Here is a 17,375-nt window from a genome sequence, read left to right as displayed (position 1 = left end):
AAAAATAATTTTAGGATTCATACTCAAGCTTTGCTTTTTTTGAAATGTTTTTCCATACTGAAAGCTAACCATAAGAATCAAGAAACTTAGGCAGATATGCTTTGGCCCCAAGAATGAGAACGTATTTTTATTTTCCAACTGGGCCAAAACTTTCAGATGTTTTTTAAATCATGGAATAGATACCAAATCACAGATTAAGAGGAACATATCCAAACCTTCTCCAGGCTCCCCCCAAATCAATTTTATGTTTAAAAGCCTGTAAAATATTAAAAGGGAAGATCATGATTTTCTAAATTCAATTAAGTAGTAATTGGAAAGGTTGAAGCCTTCAGGAGTTTTGAGATAAAAAATGACAGAGGGTAAAGCCTTCTTCCACAGTTCGCCTCTAGGCATGGTCCATGCTAAATAAGAGGCTTTTCATTCAACCTGGTAATGGGAAACATCCATCACCTCTGTCTCCAGAGCCAGCCTTAAACCTTCCTCAAGTGGAGAACATTATTAAACGTTTAAAGAAAACTGAAGTCGCAGAACGACATTTCCCCAGCCTGCGATAGTTTAAATTAATCAATGAAGACAATTTGTATATTTTCTTTGAAATGTGAATATAGAATGGTTTTAAATACTCCAAATCTGCAAAACCCACTTAAAAACAGATACTGATAGCACTTTCTCCAAGCTCTTTATAAAAATGACTATTTGCAGCAGTGGTCGATATGAAAGATATTTTATGTGCCTATCACTGAGCAAGTGCAAAATAAACATTTGTTATACAGATTAATAAGTGAATGTTAAATAACATAAAAGTCATATCTACTGTGTTATTTTGGCAGCATTAAAGACAATATTTGACCAATTCCAGAGTAGTCTGTTCTATCATAGTTGTAATTTACCTAACATATATAGCCATATATAAAAAATATACATTAAACTATATTTATACTATGAATGCAATTTAATAAAATTTTAATATTTATAATTGTATATACATTTAATTAGAGACTTTATTAAATTTCTGAATGTCCCTCAATAACATTGTATACCGTGTAGGGAATCAATCATGATTTGAATGAATGTTCTGAGAGCTCAGGAGTAATTACAGGGATTTCTTTATGGACTTAAAAAGTAAAAAATTCTAGTACTCCTATTTTATATATTGTAAAGTGCCTTTGTCCTCCCAGGCCTGGCTGCATCCTGTCCCCTCTTTTCCACCTATTTGCCCTTTAAATTTTTCACATTTGTTTTATTCCAAGCTCCTAGATTAGAGGAGGGAGGACATACTGCTTTTTGCTTATTAATGTGAAAATGTGCTGTATATTTTTTGATGGAGAGGTTGTGTGAGCCAGCTAATGCACTGGCAGGTGGCCTAGCTTTTACTGCCAAATGAGTCAGCTGAGAGAGGAACATTAATTTATTTGAATGGACGTGGGTTGACAATGCCATAAAGAGGTATTGGTATAGCTTAATGGAATAAACTGTCAAGAAAATGTAGGTTGGGCATGGTGTGATTTGGCAAGCATGAGAATGCCTCCATGTCCACAAGTATCTCCTCTTCCTAATCTGGACCGTTGGCTCTTGGATTCCTCAGCTAAAATGCAAATGCTCCTAGAGGAGTGACACATCAAATTATCATCAGGTGTTAATATTATATTGAAATCACTGATATTCAAATATTTTGACCCACAAAAAGTAGCAATTTTATTTGGTTCCACAGAATACCTTCCTGGGGATAGTTGATCAAATTGCCTTTTTCACGAGGGCAGAAGACAAGACATATTGAGGCAGGGAAAGACCTGGAATATGAGCTATTGCCTAGAGTCAGCCATGTTATCAGGACGTGATAACAACTCCCTCAGTCTAGACATGACAATTGTTATTGCTCCCAGAATTACATTAGCTGTTTTGGTGGCCACTTTATATTCACATCAAGCTTATATTGCACTCATGTAAAGCTCATTCTAGACTGCAATCCCCAAGACTTTTTCATTTAAGTTGATTCTAAAATATGTTTCTATGACCTATTCTTGACTATTGTTTTTTTAGCACTCATATTCTATGACCTAATAGTCATCTCTGTAAAAATTCATTTAAATTCAGCCTAGCTCTCCAACCTCTCTCTGTAACCTACCTGTATGGGTACTGGTTAAGATTATAGGCTTCGAACTCATGCAAACCTGGGTTCTACTAAATCTAACAGCCCCTTATTACTTGTTAGACCTTCAGCAAGCTGCTTAATCTTTTTGTGGCTCAATTTCCTCATCTTTACATAATGATAACACTTCTCAGGATTGTTAGATGAGTTGCATGTGGGTTAAATGAGTTATTGTGCTAATCACTATGCCTGGCACATGATAAGTGCTCAGAATTTATCTTTTTGGGAGCTCTTTCTGTCCTCAAATGTATTTATACTCTTTTCCTATCTTCTTGTCAATGGCAAACGATGTACACATACTTTCTATTAATATATCTTCATCCAAGTCAATGATACTTGAGTTTTTGGTCAGGACAGGGCCCCAGATGCTGCCCTGTTACACAACACTAGAAATAATCTCTTTTGAGTGACATTAATCCATTAAACATCATTCTTTTCCAAAAGCTATTCCATCTAACTTTCTTTACAACACTCACATTTCATGATCTTGTTCTTGAGAGTATCATGATAAACCTTACCTTGCTTAATTGTAGATAAACCATAGTTACTGATTTCCTTCACTTACTTCACTTACCAGTCTAGTAAATTTACCAAAAAAGACTGTGCTAGTATAACATGACTTGTTTAAAAGAAGTTCTTAAGGTAGGAACTTGGCCTTTTACATCTGGTACATAGTAGCGGCTCAATACATGTTTGCTCAATTCTAAACTCTGGGAAAGCAGAGATTGGGACTATTTGCTTACTAATGAATTCCCAATGCTTTACACATAGTACATTCTTGATAAATGTTGAATTAACAAATTCATTCTGGCTTTTTATGATCGCCACTTTCTTTTTATACAGTTATCTTATTAGTAACTTACTCTAGAATCTTGCCCAGATTTATTGTTTGTAATTTACTGAATCTGCCTTCAATTCCTTCTGAAAACTGAAATAATATTTACCCGAATTGTGTCTTCTGGAATTATTCCAGAAGTAGTTCTCCATTATTGCTCCAAGATCTTTGGCAGTGGTTGCAACAGGCTTGGGAGGATTTGGAATGAGGCAGGGATTCCAGTGCCAGCCTATCTACTGTGCAGGAAAGGGTTAACCCAGCAAGATTGGGTTACTCAAATCCTGTTCATTCCAAAGAAAAAACTGGCCTTTTGCTGGCTCCTGAGAGACAACCTCTGAGCCTTTGGAATGTCCTGCTTGATAAGAATTGTTTTTTTTTTTTTTTTGAGATAAGGTCTCACTCTGTTGCCTGGGCTAGAGTGCTGTGACATCATCATAGCTCTCTGCAACTTCAAACTCCTGGGGTCAAGTGATCCTCCTGACTCAGCCTCCTGAGTAGCTGGAAGGCACATGCCACCACAACCAGCTAATTTTTCTGTTTTTTCTAGAGACGAGGTCTCACTTTTGCCCAAGCTGTTCTTGAACTCCTGGCCTCAAGCAGTGCTCCTGTCTTAGCCTCCAAAAGTGGTAGGATTACAGGCATGAGCCACTGCACCCACCCAACAATGTTTTGGTATAGCTGAGGCCTTGGGCCACCAGTGTATCAATTTAACCGCTGAGACTAGAGACTGAGTGGCTAAGGTCAGTCATGCAGGCACTGTGTCTACGTGACTGATCCCCAATAAAAACTCTGGACATCAAGGCTCAGGCGAGCTTCCCTGTTTGGCAACACTTCATACATGTCACACTTCAGCGCTATGAGAATTAAGTGCTGTGCATGGTGCATGTGACTCTACTGAGAGAGGATAACTGGACTTCATTCCATGTGCCTTTTCCTTTTGTTGATTTTAATCTGTATCCTTTCACTATAACAAACTGTAACCATGAGTATTACAGCTTTTCTGAATCCTTGAGTCTTTCTAGTGAATCCAGCCTGTGATTGGTCTTGGGGACCCCTGACATGTTCACTGACTTTATGTTAGCTATATGTCTTGGCCAAATTATCTAACCTCATTTAGTTTTAGTTTCCCCACCTATAAAATGGGGATAATAATAATAATAATACCTACCTTGTAGTGAAATTCTAGCACCCAGTCTACACTTTATTTTCTCCACGAGCATCACTTTAGAGTTACTAGGAACACTGAGGAACATACTAAATGTCAGCACATAGCATTTATTTAACAAAAGTTTGTTCTCTTAAGCAATCTCTTTTGCAAGTTCTCATATTTCCTCTCTCCCCATCCCACCCCAAGATATAATTGCCAGGACCAGAAGACCTAACTTCACTTAGTCCAAGGAGATGTCCTCTTTCAATCTTTTCACCCTCATAGATATCATTCTCTTCTTATCGTTTGCTTTTTCCCATTTCCACCCTAAAATCATTCTCCTTGTCGGAGAAGACAGGCAAGTGGGAGCTGTGCTTGGCCTTTGGCATCTATTACCTTTGTCTTACTGGCCTTACGCAGTGAATCTATCTCTTTTTTTATTTTTTCTTTCTTTTTTTAAATCTGTTTTCAACGTTCATTTTTGTCTTCTTTTATCATCTCTGGGATTTTTTCCTATTCGCAGATCATTTGGATATTAGCTTTTCTGGCCTTACCCCTACATGCTTGTGATAATTTCTAGTCTTTTATTATCTACCCTGTCTTTTTTAAAGAAATAAAAAAATATATTCTTTGCTTAATTTTAAGATTTATTTTATTGCAACTATTTTTCCTAATTATAAAAGGAATGTATGGTCAAAATTAAAACATTACAGATATTTATGCCTTAGAAAGTAAAACTTTTGAGGTAACTAAAGTTACCTCATCTAAAGATACCATAATGTATTTCCTTTAGACTTTTCAGCTCACAGCAGAGTTCCTTGTGCAACCAACCACTGGTTTCTGTAATTACTTTACCATTTTCTTCCTTATTAAGATAATTTTCAATTGCATGGACAGAATTTTTTTTTTATAGAGTTTTCCAGCTCTCTCAAATTTCATGATAGAAATCATGGAAAGATGGAACATGTCCATCTTTTTCTCTGAACTTTTAAAAATTATGCCTTTCTGAAGTCCTTGGTACAGGTTTAAAGCAAAGATGTGGAATGAGGAGTAGGAAAAAGTCTGTTAGAAGTAAGAGAGAAGAATGAAGATGAGATAAGTCAAGAAGGATGCGCAGCCAGAAAGACAGGGGTGGTGGTGGTAGGGGAGAGAGACAGAGAACTTCCCAGGTTCTGAATAGTATTCCAGTGTACTGATAAATTCTCTCCCACACCCCCGCGCTGGTATGAATCAGTTTCTGTTGCTTCTAACCAAAGAGTCCTAACTCATACCTGTATTAAGTAAGATGACATGTGAATTCAAGGCTTGCCCAATGTGGGAGACATAGGTGACCTCAGAAAATTAGAGCTTGGTGCTTCTGATGCCAAGAATGCAGATTTGATACTAGAGCAGAATTAATTTTATTGTACTCTAGCATCCCAGAAATCAAATGTGCAAGACATACCTATTTCTTTCTTTTTTTTTTTTTTAATAAATTAACTCTGATTCTGCACTGGGCTGATGGAGAATTCAAATATAAGCATTATTTGTCATCCCTAATTCTGCCCTCCCTCTGCATCTTCCACTCCAGATTCACAAGAGAATTAGGTAAGCTTGCTGATGTCCAGACAATTGAGAAAAGGCCTCTAATCTCCATGTCATCATTGTTCAAGCCTGAAATCTTCCCTTCAAGTCCCTGGCACTCTGCTTCCATGCCAAGATGAGAACACAGAAATCTTTGCTGTGCTTAAAGGATACCTTGCTCCCTAGGGTGCAGCTATCCCTTCTGAAGTCTTGACACCTTCCTGGAAAAGGGAAAATCCTGAAGCACTCCCAGATCTCCCCTAATCATGCCACATGCCAATCTTTTGGTTTCTAAATAATTCTCTTCTCTTCTGGCCTCCAATGCATCCCCCCCCCCCTGCATAATCTTTTCAGTTAGTTTAGGCTTTTATAGTAAGAACACAAGAGTATGTGACTTCCTTCTAGGAGTTTCAGCTTTCCATTCTGCAAAAACTCCCTCAAAAATTTTATATGACATAAAATTTCCCATTTTCACCATTTTAAGTGTGTAATTCTGCGGCATTGTTGTGCACCCCAGACAAAGATTTAATTGTAGTCTGGTAATCTGATTGAAATGAGGAAAAGGTTAAAATATAGGAAGAAATAAATATTGTATTTAAAACAATTGTTCTGCCATGTATTTGTTGCATAAATTGGTGCAAGTTCAAATGGAGTCCCATGATTGTTATTCTGAGCAGTTAAGAGGCATCATTAGGATACCAGATATTAATGTCCAAGAGGATGATGATAAGAAAAGCTGGCCGTAAGGAAACTGGGAAAACAATGAAGATGAACTTTATCTGTCTCACAATATTTATGATAGCATTTAATGTATCTGGAGCAGAAGTAAAATGAAGAATTTTTCTCCATTCTGCCTTGTGCTAGAATGTTGCTCAATTTTGTTGGAGAGTGAGTAACTTTTAGACAGAAGGTCTCAAATTGAAAGTAGTTAAATTTTTTTGAATCGCAGCAATGACTTTTGATATCTAAGCAATGTGTACTAGGAATGCAACCCGCAGATGAGTTAGTATTAAAAATTTTAGAATTATTAAGAATTGCCGCGGGGGCGGTAGGGTTTTGGGGGTGAACAAAGGTGCATGAGGGGCATCAAAATAAGCCCAAGTAAATTACCATTGCCTTGACCTTTTCTTCGGGGAATGTGAAGAACTCGCATTCATTTATGTACTCCCATGCAGTTATTTAAGCGCCTACTATGCGTGAGGCATTTGGGGTATCGCAGTGAACAAGATACATAGGCTCCTCGCTCCAATAGAGTTTACATTCGGATGTATTTTAATTCTGAACATGAATGTGAATCCAAGAGCACAATAAATCCAATAAACCATCACTGGGAGCGATGGAGTTTTCCAAGCCGTAGCAAAAGTTAATATTTCAAGTTTTCTATTCTCGAATGTTGGGTCCTCTTAATTCCAGAGACGGGGATGCTACGGGATATGAAGAGATTCCCTGCCTAAAACATACTGACTTGGTATTTGGGGTCGGAAAGTTTAGGACTGCAGCTCCAAATTACCGCTGCAGCACAGAACTAAGCCCACGTACAAGGTAGGTAGGACCAGAGGAGAAAAAAACGGCTCCACCAGAGCCCTCAGAGGGCACAAATCCTCGGCCAAAACGGGAAAGCTATGGACTACAATTCCCACAAGCCCTTGCGACCCCTCCCTCCGGTCCGCACAGCTTTGCTGTATGGGCAGGAGAGGTCGGTCAGGCTCACTCTTGTTGCGTCATCAGTATGCGCCTCCAGGATAAAAACCGGGTCTGAGTTACAAAAGCATGGCCGCTGCCGAAGCGGCGGTGCCGTCGTCGTCTTTGAAGACAGACACTGCCCCAGTCCCTGAAACTGCAGGAGCAGCCGCAGCAATGGCTACGACCCCTTCAGCTATGGCTGCAGTGGCGACGGTTGCGGCTGCGGCCAGGACCGGATCCGATGCCAGGGTCTCCAAGGCCGCTTTAGCTACTAAGCTGCTGTCTCTGAGCGGCGTGTTCGCTGTGCACAAGCCCAAAGGGCCCACTTCAGCCGAGTTGCTGAATCGGTTGAAGGAGAAGCTGCTGGCAGGTACTGCAGCCCGGGTGGGGACCAGGCTGAGGCAGTCGACGCGAGAGGGGAGCACATTGGGCTTTTCGCAAGGCTCATGGCTCATGAGATTAAAGGAAGGGAAAGGGAGAACGACCACTGAATTAGCTCTGCACAGAAATCTGGGGCATCTCAGGCTTGGACTTGCCTTAGTGTACACTCCTGGTGCCTAGTTGGCAATTGTAATTTTCAAGGGGGACTCCTCCCTCCCCGGCCCCCGGCCCATACTTATACAATAAACCTTGGCCCTTGTGCAGATCAACTTTCTGTAATCAGATCCCTCAGGAGGCTTTTGTTTGGTTCATGTGGATGAACCCCACCAAAAGGAAGAACTGGCTCTGCACCCTTAAAGTTGAATTCTTAAAAATATATTGGAAATGCTTAGTTAACCGAGACATTACAGCGGTTTTCACATTTTAGTGGGCTTAAGAATTACTAATCCGTGCCCTCTCAGGTTGTGATTCTGAGCGTTGGGGATATTTTTAGGAAATTGCATTTTGTAACAGTTGCTCCAGGTGATTCTAGTGTAAGTAGTCTATGGACCACATTTTGAGAAACAGTAAATATAACTTGATCACTTCTCTAAATGCATTCTTTTAATTTATTTACTCATATACACTGGGAAAATATTAGAAAAGCCTGAAGAATCGCGCAGTTCATCAACCCAGTAGATCATTTCACACAGTGACATCAAGGAACCTTAGGTTTGTTGGACACCTGCAGTAAGTCAGATCTGTGCCAACCTATAGAGATGTCAAGATGAAAGAAACCATCTTTTCCCCTAACTGAGCTCAGAGACTGGTAATTTCTGCAGCCTTTGGTGGTAAAACTATTTAGCTAGGTTATTCAAGGCCTTCCAGAGTTTGGCCCTGTCCTGTCTTGCCATTAAACCACTGCAGGAACTTCCTTACATTCTTACATTGTTTAGTATCCCCTGGCAAACTTTACATTTTTTTTAAAATACAAAATGAAATTATTGTTTTTGTTTCATTTATTTTTTATTTGTATATATTCATGGGGTACAAATGCAATTGCAAAACCAAATTATTCTGATGGGAATTTGTTAATTATAACTGGCACAATACAGATTTAAATATTTATTGGCAAATAGGTACACCCTTGTAGATGTTTAATTCCAGTGTTGTACCTACGTATTCATTTGTTATGCTTTCATTATACTTTGTTGCCTGTAAGAATAGATCATATATTGGATGTTGAAGTGAGGAATATAAGTATTGTGTCATCATAGAGCTTTTTTTCCTTCATAGAATTACTGCATTTCTGATTTGTTAGCTAAACTGTGGCTTTTTGTTCCTCAAGGTAATGATTACCATTCTTTCAGACAAGTTTCTGGCAGGGTCAAAGCCATATCCTGGCCTTCTGGATAATCTGCCTCCAAGAACTGAAGTTTCTTGTTGAAACTTAGTTAAAACTGATTGTGTCAAGGCTGTTGGTAGGCCATCTTCGGGAAACCACTCATTCACCTGTAGACATTCTCATTACCCTCCATTTCTATATTGCTTAGAATATAGAATTGTGATTGGCTCATTCTGTATTTATGTTAGCTAGACTAGGGCTTCCCAAATCTCATTCTAACTCACTGTCAGAATTACCTGGGAAGGTTCTTAAAGATGCCCACATGCTGATGCCAGCCATGTTTGACGACCAATTTAGGCCACAATCAGTAGTCACAGCCTCTAATAACATTCCTTGCCTTTCCTTACCTTGATTTCTGTGATACTACAATCCCCACTTTTCATTGTCTGTTTGTATCCTTCAAGGCCTGAAACATATCAGAATTTTACAGCTAGGGAAGACTTTAGTAAATATTTATTCATGAATATTTGGTTCAGTGGGGAGAACCAAATTCTGACATAGTGGAGGTGATGTGCCTGCAAGTTAGAAGGAGGTAAATTTTGGCACAAGAGGAACATAGTACAGTTATGAAGCCTTCATACTCCGAGGAGTGTCAGGTTGAAAATACAAAGAGTTCCCCAAAAGGTTTCTATAAATTTATGGATGAGAGATCCATGATGGATTTACAAGGGAAAGGTGAAGAGTTTGAAGCCTAGGTCTGGCCGTAGAAGTTTATGTCAAAGCAGACAGCCACGCCTTTCCAGGCATGGTGATGTAATCAGAGCATCACACCAGGACTGTGTTCCAGAGACCATGGTTCTAACTTAGTGGAGTAGTAATTATGCTGAGAGGCTGAGCAACGCAGCAAATCCTTAAGGCCATTTAATCTGGTGTCTCCTCTTCCACTGTTGCTTTGGTTTCTCCTTGTCCTTTCTTTGTCCTCTTTTAGTTTTCTTTTGCTCTATTTTTTATCTTCTTGGTGTCAGTGGTGATAAGCAAAGTTTGATGGGTTTGGGAAGGTATAGATCAACACAATTGTTCCTGCTCTTCTGTGCTTTCTCATTTGAAGTCCAATAGCCAGTATTCTCTCAGTAAATTGTTATATGCCATCATCATCATCATTAAAACTTATAGTGCTATACAGTTTCCAAAGCACTTTGAGGTAACATTATTTCATTTTATCTTTACAACAGAAATATGAGATAAGCAAGGTTGGCATCCTCTTTTTTTTAAAAAAATCTAAATGCTTTGGAGGTTAAGAAGCAACTTAACTGTTACCTCCTTCCCATATAACCTTTTGTTGAGATTAGGTTCTTAATTGAAAGTTTTGATTAGGAGAGGGGGACAACGAATATAGGTAGTTTGGGAAGTTAATATACTTAGACGTAGCCCTGTATGAGATGTACGCCCAACATTAGGTAGTTGAGAGGTACCAGGAATTAACATGGAAGAAATTTAGAAATGGAAATTGAGGACTTTTAAAACTAGCTTTCTATATGAAAACTAACTTCTTTTCATCATTCTCTATCTAACAGCCCACTACTACCAAGAATTTACTACATTTTTGTTAATTAGCCTGCATATTTACTCTCTTTTTTAAAATGTCTTTTTTCTTAGAGAATGAATTCTAGTTTCTAGAAAGCTAATTTTGGAATACTTTTTCTTTGTAATTTAGGGGTGGCAGTACATTTTTAAATCTGTTCTTTGCTAGTAATGTGATCAAAGTCTTAATATATTAAATTTGTATAATACTTTGTTTTGAAAATACCATCTCCTCTTCCCTTCATGTTTATGGAGATCCTACTTTATTTGTCTTGGTAATTATCTTTTTCCATCCCAATTATTCTTATAGAAGCTGGAATGCCTTCTCCAGAATGGACCAAGAGGAAAAAGCAGACTTTGAAAATTGGACATGGAGGGACCCTAGACAGTGCAGCCCGAGGAGTTCTGGGTAAGAAATATGAAAAGAAGCTTAATGTAACTGTCACTTAATATCAGAAAGAAATATTAGTTGAAAACAGATAAGATTGACTAAAGCCATCCATTTTCAGCCTACTTTGGAATGTTTCAGATCTACTGAATTTATAGTGTCTTCTTCTAAAGAAGCCCTTAAATGTTACAAGGTATACAAGGCTATTAGAAATAGCTACTTTTATGCATTCATGGGACTTTGAGAAAAAGTTTGTATTTGTGCAGAAAAATGTTAACATAGCAACCTGAAATTGTTATCTTTAGAAAGCCCTGCTTGCAAGGCTTGCCCTTGGCTGGCACGTGGGAATTTGGATTTTCGGAGTGTTCTCACCCTTCCCTGTCTGGTAAAGGTGGTTTGCTATGCCTCAGCTGTTTGTGTGAACACCAGCTTTCCTCCTAGGAATCTGGAATTTTGTCCCACCACCCAGGCAGAGGGTGGTGCCTGGGTGATCATCTTCCCTGTCCCCAGTAAAAACTTTGGGTGCTGAATTTGTGATAAGCTTCTCTTAGGAAAGTCATTACACATGTTACTGCTTTTTCTGTTGTTGGAGAAAGAAGCAGGCTGAAGTGTTCCTCCTTCATAGGAGGGAGAGAGAATAAGGAAGCCTGTGCATGGATTTCTCCTTACGTGCAGCTGTATATTCCTACTGTGTCACTGTAATAGGTCTGAGCCACTTACCAACCCTCAAACGTGGGGTGGTCTTGAGGACTACCAACAAGATACACAGCTCTTTTTTCTGCCTATATCTAATCTAATCTAGGAGATCAGCTCTATTGAGAAGGTGTACCTTATAGTTCTTTAGAAGTCATTTTTTCCTGGAGACTTATTAGTTGACCATTTTATTGCTTGTGGAAGAAAATTGGTAGGATTGATTGAAGAGAGAAAAATTATTTCTCACTTTTTATTCCTTTTTTTTTTTTTTTTGCATCTAGTAGAGTTGAAGTCTAACTTTCTGGGCTGCTAAAGTATGCATATACAGGCTAGGGTATATTTTACTTTCTAACTGCATCTATAGTCACAGAAATCCATCCATTGGGATTCCTCCCATTGCCTCCTTTCTCACATACTAGAAACAAACTTTTGTGGAACAGAAATACTTACTTTTTTACATGCTATGGTATTTTATGTTTTATTCAGTTTCATTTTTTAAAAATATTGATCATAAGGTGGCTCCATCACACAATGGATAGCGCATTGGACTTCTAAAAATATTGATCATAACCCATTAAATTGATTCCATGATGCACTATTGGGTTGTGACTCATGGTTTGTAAAATACTGTGCTACAGTATCCAGTAGAATGAAAATTAGGTACAAACAACAACATTCTGATCTAAGCTATCCAAAGGAATTGAGTTTCTATTTAAAAGAAAAGGATAAAATTGGTGAAGAAAATGGTATGTTTCAAGAATATTAGAAACAATGTATGATTTTGTATTTTCTAAAATTAGATTTTATTTAATTCCTGTTGGCAAAAATATTTTTACTTGAGGTTAAAATAGAAAAAAATCACAAAGAAATCCATTTTTCTGAATTAGAGGATTTCAATAGGCAAATTCTGACAACTTACTGTTTTATAATCACTAATGATAATGGGTATTTATTGGGCACTAGCTGTGTATGGGGTCTTCAGTTTAGGGCATTCATAAGTTATATAGCTTAATTCTTATTGTAACCTACACAATAGGTATTATAATCCCATTTTTATAGAAGAAGAAAGGAAGACCCAGAGAGATAAAGTAGGATGTTTGTTGCCATAGAGTTAGTGAGTGACAAAGTCAGGATTTGAGCCTAGATCTGCTCTGTTCCAAAGCCTCTGCTCTAATATGGGATGGCAAATACCTGGCATTTATGCTGTTCCACCCTGTGCTCATGGCAGGAATTACCAATCAGTCAAAGTGTCTTTTGCCATTGGTTCCAGACAGCTTAGCATTCCTGGTAGCCTCTACCAGTTGAATAGAATTGGCCCTTGAGTTGAAGCCTATTTGTCCTAACTGTTGCACTCTACTGGTTTCAAAGGGTCAGCATCATAAATACAAAGAAAAAGAGGATAAGATTTATCTGTTTAGGCCGGGCGCGGTGGCTCACGCCTGTAATCCTAGCTCTGGGAGGCCGAGGCGGGTGGATCGCTCGAGGTCAGGAGTTCGAGACCAGCCTGAGCAAGAGTGAGACCCCGTCTCTACTAAAAACTAGAAAGAAATTATCTGGCCAACTAAAAATATATATACAAAAAAAATTAGCCGGGCATGGTGGCTCATGCCTGTAGTCCCAGCTACTCGGGAGGCTGAGGCAGTAGGATCGCTTAAGCCCAGGAGTCTGAGGTTGCTGTGAGCTAGGCTGATGCCACGGCACTCACTCTAGCCTGGGCAACAGAGTGAGACTCTGTCTCAAAAAAAAAAAAAAAAAAAAAAAAAAGATTTATCTGTTTATTTATGAATAGACATATGGCATTAATTTCTGGTGGTTCCTAATTGGTATGCAGAAAATAATGGTACTCAAGGCAGTGAATGAAATAGTTTATTTTTTACCCTGAGACCAAGGGATCTTGTTGCAGCTTCCATTTTAGTATTATGAGGTGCTGAAATTTGTATGTGTGGAAGAAATTGTATTGGAAATAATTTTCCATTTGGAGGCTTAATTTATATTTGGCCACACAGGGACTTTTATGATGATATCACATGTTCATATGTCTAATTTATTGATTCTTCTTCTAATGCATGTGGTTTCCAGTGGGAGATAAAGTTTAAAAAATCGTAGCTATTTAGTCATAGAATAAGGGATATTTATTGTCTCTAAGTTAGCATTTGTGGAAACTTATAAGAATTTGATTTTTTATTTTTATTGTATAGTAAACACTGGACTCTAATCATACTTGGGTTTGTATACTGGCTATTAGCTGCTTTATTTACTAACTCTACCCATGCTGAGAAAATCCCATAAGCTCCCTGAATCTCAGTTTCTTCATCTCTTAACAGGGGGTTGTAGCTGCCATTTATTAAAATATCTTATGAAATAGCTGTAATATACACATATACACTTTACCCTATGAAGTGATTTATAACGGCCTTTTTTTAGAAAACAAAACTGGACCTGTGTGAAAAAAATTTACTTTCAACGTTTTAAACTGTTTTTGCTGGGGTTTTTTTTTGGGGGGGTGGTAATATTTATGGTATAGATTTAAAAGTTTAGCTGACAATTTAAGATTGTAGTCTGAAATTCAGTTTTATAATTCTATAGTGCATTTACAAGAGGGCTTGCAAAATTCTCAAAAATACCATGGTAGGCAAAATAATGGCCCTCTAAAGATAACTACATTCTAATCTCCAGAACATATAACCGTGAATATGTTAGGTTATATCCCAAGGGGGAATTAAGGTTGTAGATGGAATTAAGGTTGCTAATGAGCTGGCTTTAAGATAAAGAGATTATCCTGGAATTTCCAGGTGGACCCAGTATAATCACAAGAGTCTTTGAAAGTAGAAGAGAAGGTGGAAGAGAGTCAGAGGTGTGGCAATGGAAGCAGAGGTTGGAGAGATGTGATTGCTGGTTTTGAAGCATGGAGGGGCTCACAGGCCGAGGAATGTGAGCAGCCTCTGGAAGCTGGAAAAGGCAAGAAAATTCCCTGAGGGAGGCTCTAGTGAAGGATTCTCCCCTAGCACCTCCGGAGAAGAACACAACCATGCCAACCCCCTGATTTAAGCCTAGTTAAACTAACCATTTCATACTTCTGGCCTCCAGAACTGTATGATATGAATTTGCATTATTTTAAGCCACTGTTAGTAATTTGTTATAGCAATAAAGAAACTAATATACCCATTTATTATAAATTACTTAAAGTGGAAACTAAATTTCTATATACCATTTAAAAAATTATTATTTTTTAACTTGAGTTTATAAAAGCACAGTGGAGAAATTTAGAAAATACAAAAATCAAAGTTGAAAATAAAACAATCACCTATTTTTCTACCTTCCATCAATAATCAGTTAATATTTTTGCTGTATTTCCTCCTAGCTTTTTATCTGTAATTTTTTTATTTCAAAATATTCAGGGGGTACAAATGTTTTTGTTACATAGATACCTTGTTTTATCTATGTAAATTCTAAAAGTTGACCTATGCTTCACTGTAAGTATATATCCTGGATTTTTTTAACTTAACATTATAACAGACATTTGTCACATTAATTAAAAAAAAGCTTTTTGTAAACATTAGTTTTAATGGCTACATAATGTGCTGTCATGGGTAAAATACAATTTATGTAACCATTTCCCCATTTGAGGTCATTGAGGTTACTGCCAGAGTTTTATTAGTAAAACTGGTTTTGTGAGGAACATCTTTATGAATGGAACTTTTTCTTTGTTTTGTATTATTAAGACAGATTCCTAGGATTGGAAAGATGTAACTCTTATAAGATGATGATCTAAAGGATGTTATAGAATTAGATAAATGGCAATAGAAACTTCCAACTACAGGAAGCTTTGGAAATACATGTATTGTACCCTTGCCTGTCCTAAAGGGACTCTTATCATAAACAAGTTCTATCTTTATAATTTGAGACTAGAATACTAGGACACTGGATAGGTGTGGAGATAGTGGATTTTTTAGAGAAAATATTTGAAAGAGTACAGAAAATTTGGGAGATGGAGTAAGAGAGTAGTAATTGTGAGATAGTGCATGGAAAACCCTGTTATTCATTCTTTCTCTATGTTATCCACATTTTTTTCACACTGGGTGTCTTTGCTCATGCTTTTCTTTTCATATATGCTGCTCATCTCTGTCAGCACCTTTAGTTGTAGAAATCCTACTGACCTTTCTCAGCTGAAATACTTACTGGGTCTCCTCCCTGTGAATCTCCCTGCCCACTTGCTGTTTTGTACTGCTAATGTAAAACTTCATTCTGTTTAGTTTTTGTTAACATCTGTCTCCCTGTTAGGTTATTAACTCACTGTTGCCTGAAACCAGGTTTCATTTGTTTCTGTACTTATACAACATGCACAGAATAAAAATTTGAAAGATTGAGTGGAGAAAAAAAGGCTAAGTAAAAATTCTGTCCAGGAAATTATCCTTTGAATTTTCATTTATTTATATCCTTGAATGAAAAGCTGCTGATTGGCTGTTTCCCAACTCTAGATAATTTTTCTACATACCATAGTTGTATTAGTCCTCCTAAAATTCTGTTGTACGAATCACCCAACTTTAATAGGCCTTGGTTTTTCTTGGGTATAAAATGAGAGAAGGTTAAGCTGGGTAACCGTAAGATGGCCTCTTTTAAATTTTATCCTTCTGAATCACTAAACAAGCTCAGAAACCATAATCTGCTCAGCATTTCGACCATGATAAAGTCAAACATGTCAGCCTGCTTTTAAGACTTCCTGTATTCTGGTTGATAAACCCACTGTGCTCATCCTTGTATCAGACAGTTTGTGCAGTTTGCTCCTTTAGAACATGCTTCTCTTCTCTTTGTGTGTTCAAATCCTATCCATCCTTCCAGGCCTAACTCAAACTCTGTTTGAAATGCCTGGATGAGGCATTCTCTGGTCTCTTTAAGGCATACATAGTGCTCCTGCCTTTGACCTCTTACAGCAGCTGTTTGACCCTTAATCATGTTATCATATTGTTATTTAGCATTATTCACTGATTCAGGCAACATTTTTTGAGCCCTATGAGTTCCCTTTTCTATACTGCATTTTCCTGGTGAGATTAGAAGTTCTTTCAAAGCCAGGAAATGTGTCTCAGGCTTCTTTGTTGTCCCATTAGAAATATTCCTCTTGGGATTGTGTGCATAGTAGCTGTTCAGAAAATATTGATTGAGGATTTATTTGAATGGAATCAAATTACATTGAATCCTTGTTATTATTATACAAAGTTTTGATTCAGCAGCAACAGTATCAACAAATTCTATCATTTGAAGAGTATTATGCTCTTCAGAGGATGCTGAGGGCAGACAGTTTTTGATCTTAGTCCTTGAACTAATTATGACCCTATTTAGAGATAAAGTGTTAGATGTTTAGAGGGGGTTTGTAGGAGACTTTATGATTGAAGGGGGAATTAAACTGGGCTTTAAAGGATGGACTTTGAATACTTTACTAAGGAGTTGGTACTGTAGGCATTGGAACCCTATTAAGGATTGTAGGGGGGCTTTGTAGTGTGCAAAATAAGGTTTCAGAAATGGTTATGAAATGGTATGAATTGGAAGAGGAAGGCATAGGATGTAGAACAGTCAGGTTTGCAGTGGTGTAGGCTGGTGGCTGTGGGAACAAAGCCTAGGTGAGCAGGGTGGCCC

The 17,375-nt window shown here is 37.9% G+C and overlaps 1 protein-coding gene across 1 annotated transcript in view; it reads left to right on the top strand.

The window, feature by feature from the left end:
* The first annotated feature begins 7,385 nt into the window (after positions 1–7,385).
* TRUB1 (TruB pseudouridine synthase family member 1) overlaps positions 7,386–17,375 on the top strand; it is a 34,911-nt gene continuing 24,921 nt past the window's right edge. Inside the window, exons 1-2 of the mRNA XM_045568071.1 lie at positions 7,386–7,747; positions 10,974–11,072. Of these exons, the coding sequence (XP_045424027.1) occupies positions 7,465–7,747; positions 10,974–11,072 (382 nt within the window). The 5' untranslated portion in view covers positions 7,386–7,464. The remainder of the gene's footprint in view (positions 7,748–10,973; positions 11,073–17,375) is intronic.

Source organism: Lemur catta, chromosome 14, assembly GCF_020740605.2.
Source record: "Lemur catta isolate mLemCat1 chromosome 14, mLemCat1.pri, whole genome shotgun sequence".
Taxonomy (NCBI): Eukaryota; Metazoa; Chordata; class Mammalia; order Primates; family Lemuridae; genus Lemur; species Lemur catta.
The sequence above is the reverse complement of the archived record's forward strand: the minus strand, read 5'-3'. Positions and strand labels throughout refer to the sequence as shown.